At 51.0% G+C, this 3,066-nt stretch overlaps 1 protein-coding gene across 1 annotated transcript; it reads right to left on the minus strand.

Moving 5' to 3' along the window:
• Nucleotides 1-1,844: 1,844 nt before the first annotated feature.
• On the minus strand, nt 1,845-2,783 carry LOC149526047 (olfactory receptor 52E2-like). The gene has a single exon (XM_089769432.1). The coding sequence runs from the start codon at nt 2,781-2,783 to the stop codon at nt 1,845-1,847; it is 939 nt and encodes a 312-aa protein (XP_089625558.1).
• Nucleotides 2,784-3,066: the final 283 nt, after the last annotated feature.

Genomic DNA, 3,066 nt, shown 5'->3' on the forward strand with positions numbered 1-3,066 from the left:
TGGAGCCCAGAGGACAAGGGGGAGGGGCAGGACTTGCTTTGGCCAAGAAGATTTGCAGTTTAAACCTGAAGGGCCAAAACTGCAATGGTGTGGGGCCAGAGAAGGGGCCTGACGGAGAATTTCAGTATACACCTGATATAGGATTGTTCTTGTTACTGATGTTAATTCTCGTAACCAATGTATTATTGTTGCAGAGAATTGTAACGGTATACAGTGTGCATGAGCTTATGAAAATACCACGTAATCTGTCTGGAGATGTACCAAACGACAGACGGTATGTAAGGGGACATTGTGATGTTGCTATTTTGTGGTTAACACTTGTAACTGGTCTTGGAACTTCTTACAGGACAAAAAGGGTTCCAGCCAGAAGGTCCTGTGTAAGAAGGGAAACTGAGGCACACCACCATTTTGTTGGGGGAGGCCTGTGATGCCCTCAGTGCTGTTACTGGCATCACTTCCTGCATCAATTTTGCGTTGGGGGTGTCACGTTGCTGAATTGGAGGGAAGCAGCCAGATCGCTGCTGCACCCCTAGGTAGGGGTGTTGGCCCCAGAAATCTGTATGGAATGGAAATCCATTGGGGTTTCCCCGCGCAGGTTCATATCCTGCCGACTACGCCACTGTGACGGACCGGGCCGTGTCTGGGCACAGCTGAGGCCGTCCGCTCAGGGCGAATTGCTCAAATCCGGGGCTCCTTACAGTCCCCCTGACTGGCGACCTCTCCACACAGGCCACAAACCAGTCCCACAGACCGCTTCAGCAGCCTGCCTGAAGCCTCCCGAGCAAAACCCCTCCGACACCCCAGCAATATCCGTGCCCCAGATGGCCCCGGGCCTATACACAGGTGGGGGGTCCTAGCACCCAATCCCACCTACCCCGAACAAGTTCTGTCCGGTTCAAAGAAACCAGCCACAGATCCCTGGTCAATTTACCCTCTGGACCTTACCACAAATCACGCTGGGCCAATCCTTTAGATACAGATTCTAAAGGATTGGCCCAGCGTGATTTGTGGTAAGGACCCCCCACCTGTGTATAGGCCCGGGGCCATCTGGGGCACGGATATTGCTGGGGTGTCGGAGGGGTTTTGCTCGGGAGGCTTCAGGCAGGCTGCTGAAGCGCTCTGTGGGACTGGGTTGTGGTCTGTGTGGAGAGGTCGCCAGTCAGGGGGGCTGTAAGGAGCCCCGGATTTGAGCAATTCGCCCTCAGCGGACGCCCTCAGCTGTGCCCAGACACGGCCCGGTCTGTCACAGCCAGTCTAGACGCTTAAAACCTTTTCCGAAAGATCCCTTATTCCTCTTGAAATAAGGAATAAGGGATCTTTCAGAAAAGGCTTTATTTTCTGAAAGATCCACGTCTAGATTGGCGCTTTTTTACGGCAAAGCTCCGAGCCGGAAAAAAGCGGCAGCCATGTTTATGCAAATGAAGCGGGGGGATTTAAATCCCCGCTTCATTTGCAATTGCGATTGTCTAATTTGCATCCCGTTTACGGAAAAGGGATGCAGTCTAGACACAGCCGTAACGTATGTTTCTCAAATGGATGAAGAACTCTGTTCACACCTGGATTAATGGAAAATCATCCTGCATCAAAAAGCTGCAGTTTGTTTTGGTGGTCTGGAAGTCACTGAAAGGCCGACTGACATGATGTGTGGGGTTGGCCCTGATGGGTGACACAGAACCAGGCCAGGTGATGGTCAGAGAGGGAACTCAGCAAAGGAGAGAGCTGTGTTTGGTGATGGAGTGAAAAGATGCTAGTGGGAAGAACTGCTCAGCCAAACTTGGACAGAGCAGCTTTAATGACTGAGGAGGTAACTTCTGACAGAATTTAAATGTCCGGGCCCAGTGTACTCACATTCCGCAGATGATTTTCCTCACTTTGTCACGGAGCTCTTTGGTTTTGACCCCATAAATGATGGGGTTGAGCATGGGGGGCACAAAGATATAAAAGTTGCCCAAGATAACGTGAATGTGGGGAGCGATGCCCTGACCAAAACGATGCGTCAAAAAGGAAAAGAGGCTGGGGGTATAATATGTCAGCATCACACAGACGTGGGCCGTGCAGGTGTTGAGGGCTTTCTGGTGGGTTTTCCTGGAGGAGATTCTGAGGACGGCCCTGAGGATCAGACTGTAGGACAGGGCGATGAGTGTCAGGTCTAACCCAGTGAGTACAATTGTCAGCACTGCGCCATAAATCCTGTAGACTGTGATGTCTCCACAGGAGATCTTTGCCACGGCTATAGGCTCACAGTACGTGTGAGGGATAATGCGGTTGGCACAGAACGGCAGCCTGCTCAGGAGCAGGGGGAGGGGCAGCATGAAGAGAACCCCTCTTATCAAACCCACGAGCCCTAGCTTAGCTATTAGCGCATTGGTGAGGATGGTGGTGTATCTCAGAGGGAGACATATGGCCACATAGCGATCGAAGGCCATTGCCACCAGAACAGCTGACTGCGTCATGGAAACTGTGCTAAAGAAGATAATCTGGGTGAGGCAACCATGCAGACTGATGTCTTTGAAGTTGAACCAAAATATGTCCAGAGCCTTTGGCACGACGCAAGTAGAGGTGCCGATGTCGGTGAGCCCCAGCATGCAGAGCAGCAGGTACATTGGCTGGTGCAGGGTCTGCTCTTTGCTGACAACAAGGAGAACGGAAAGATTTCCCAACAGGCAGATAACATAGCATGCACAGAAAGGGATGGCAATCCAGACATGGGCATCTTCCAGGCCAGGGATGCCCATTAGGATGAATGTTGACGTGTCAGACAGGCTGAGGTTGAAAGCTGCCATGAGATGCTTGATATGTCAGTGCGGTTCAGAAATGCACAAGGTGCCTGTGAAGAAACAGAAGTGCAGCGAGAAGGGGAGTGGGTAAATTGCTTCCTAATAACACAATAAACATATTATAGTTATGATCCGCCTGGAACTAAAGCAGGGTGTGGCAACATTTCCAGAAGGCACCAGATTCCTTAGATCAAAGTCCAGTCCAGAAAAGGTTGCCCATTAGAGGGAAAAACGTGAACTCCTCAACTATGAACAAAGTTCTAATTGGACTGTATGAACTCGAGACAGG

The sequence above is a fragment of the Pelodiscus sinensis genome, chromosome 1 (genome assembly GCF_052426305.1).
Source record: "Pelodiscus sinensis isolate ZL-2025 chromosome 1, ASM5242630v1, whole genome shotgun sequence".
Classification (NCBI taxonomy): Eukaryota; Metazoa; Chordata; order Testudines; family Trionychidae; genus Pelodiscus; species Pelodiscus sinensis.

Bases quoted from the DNA above. Each gene is read 5' to 3' on its own strand.
- LOC149526047 (XM_089769432.1), bottom strand. From the start codon at position 2,783: ATGGCAGCTTTCAACCTCAGCCTGTCTGACACGTCAACATTCATCCTA.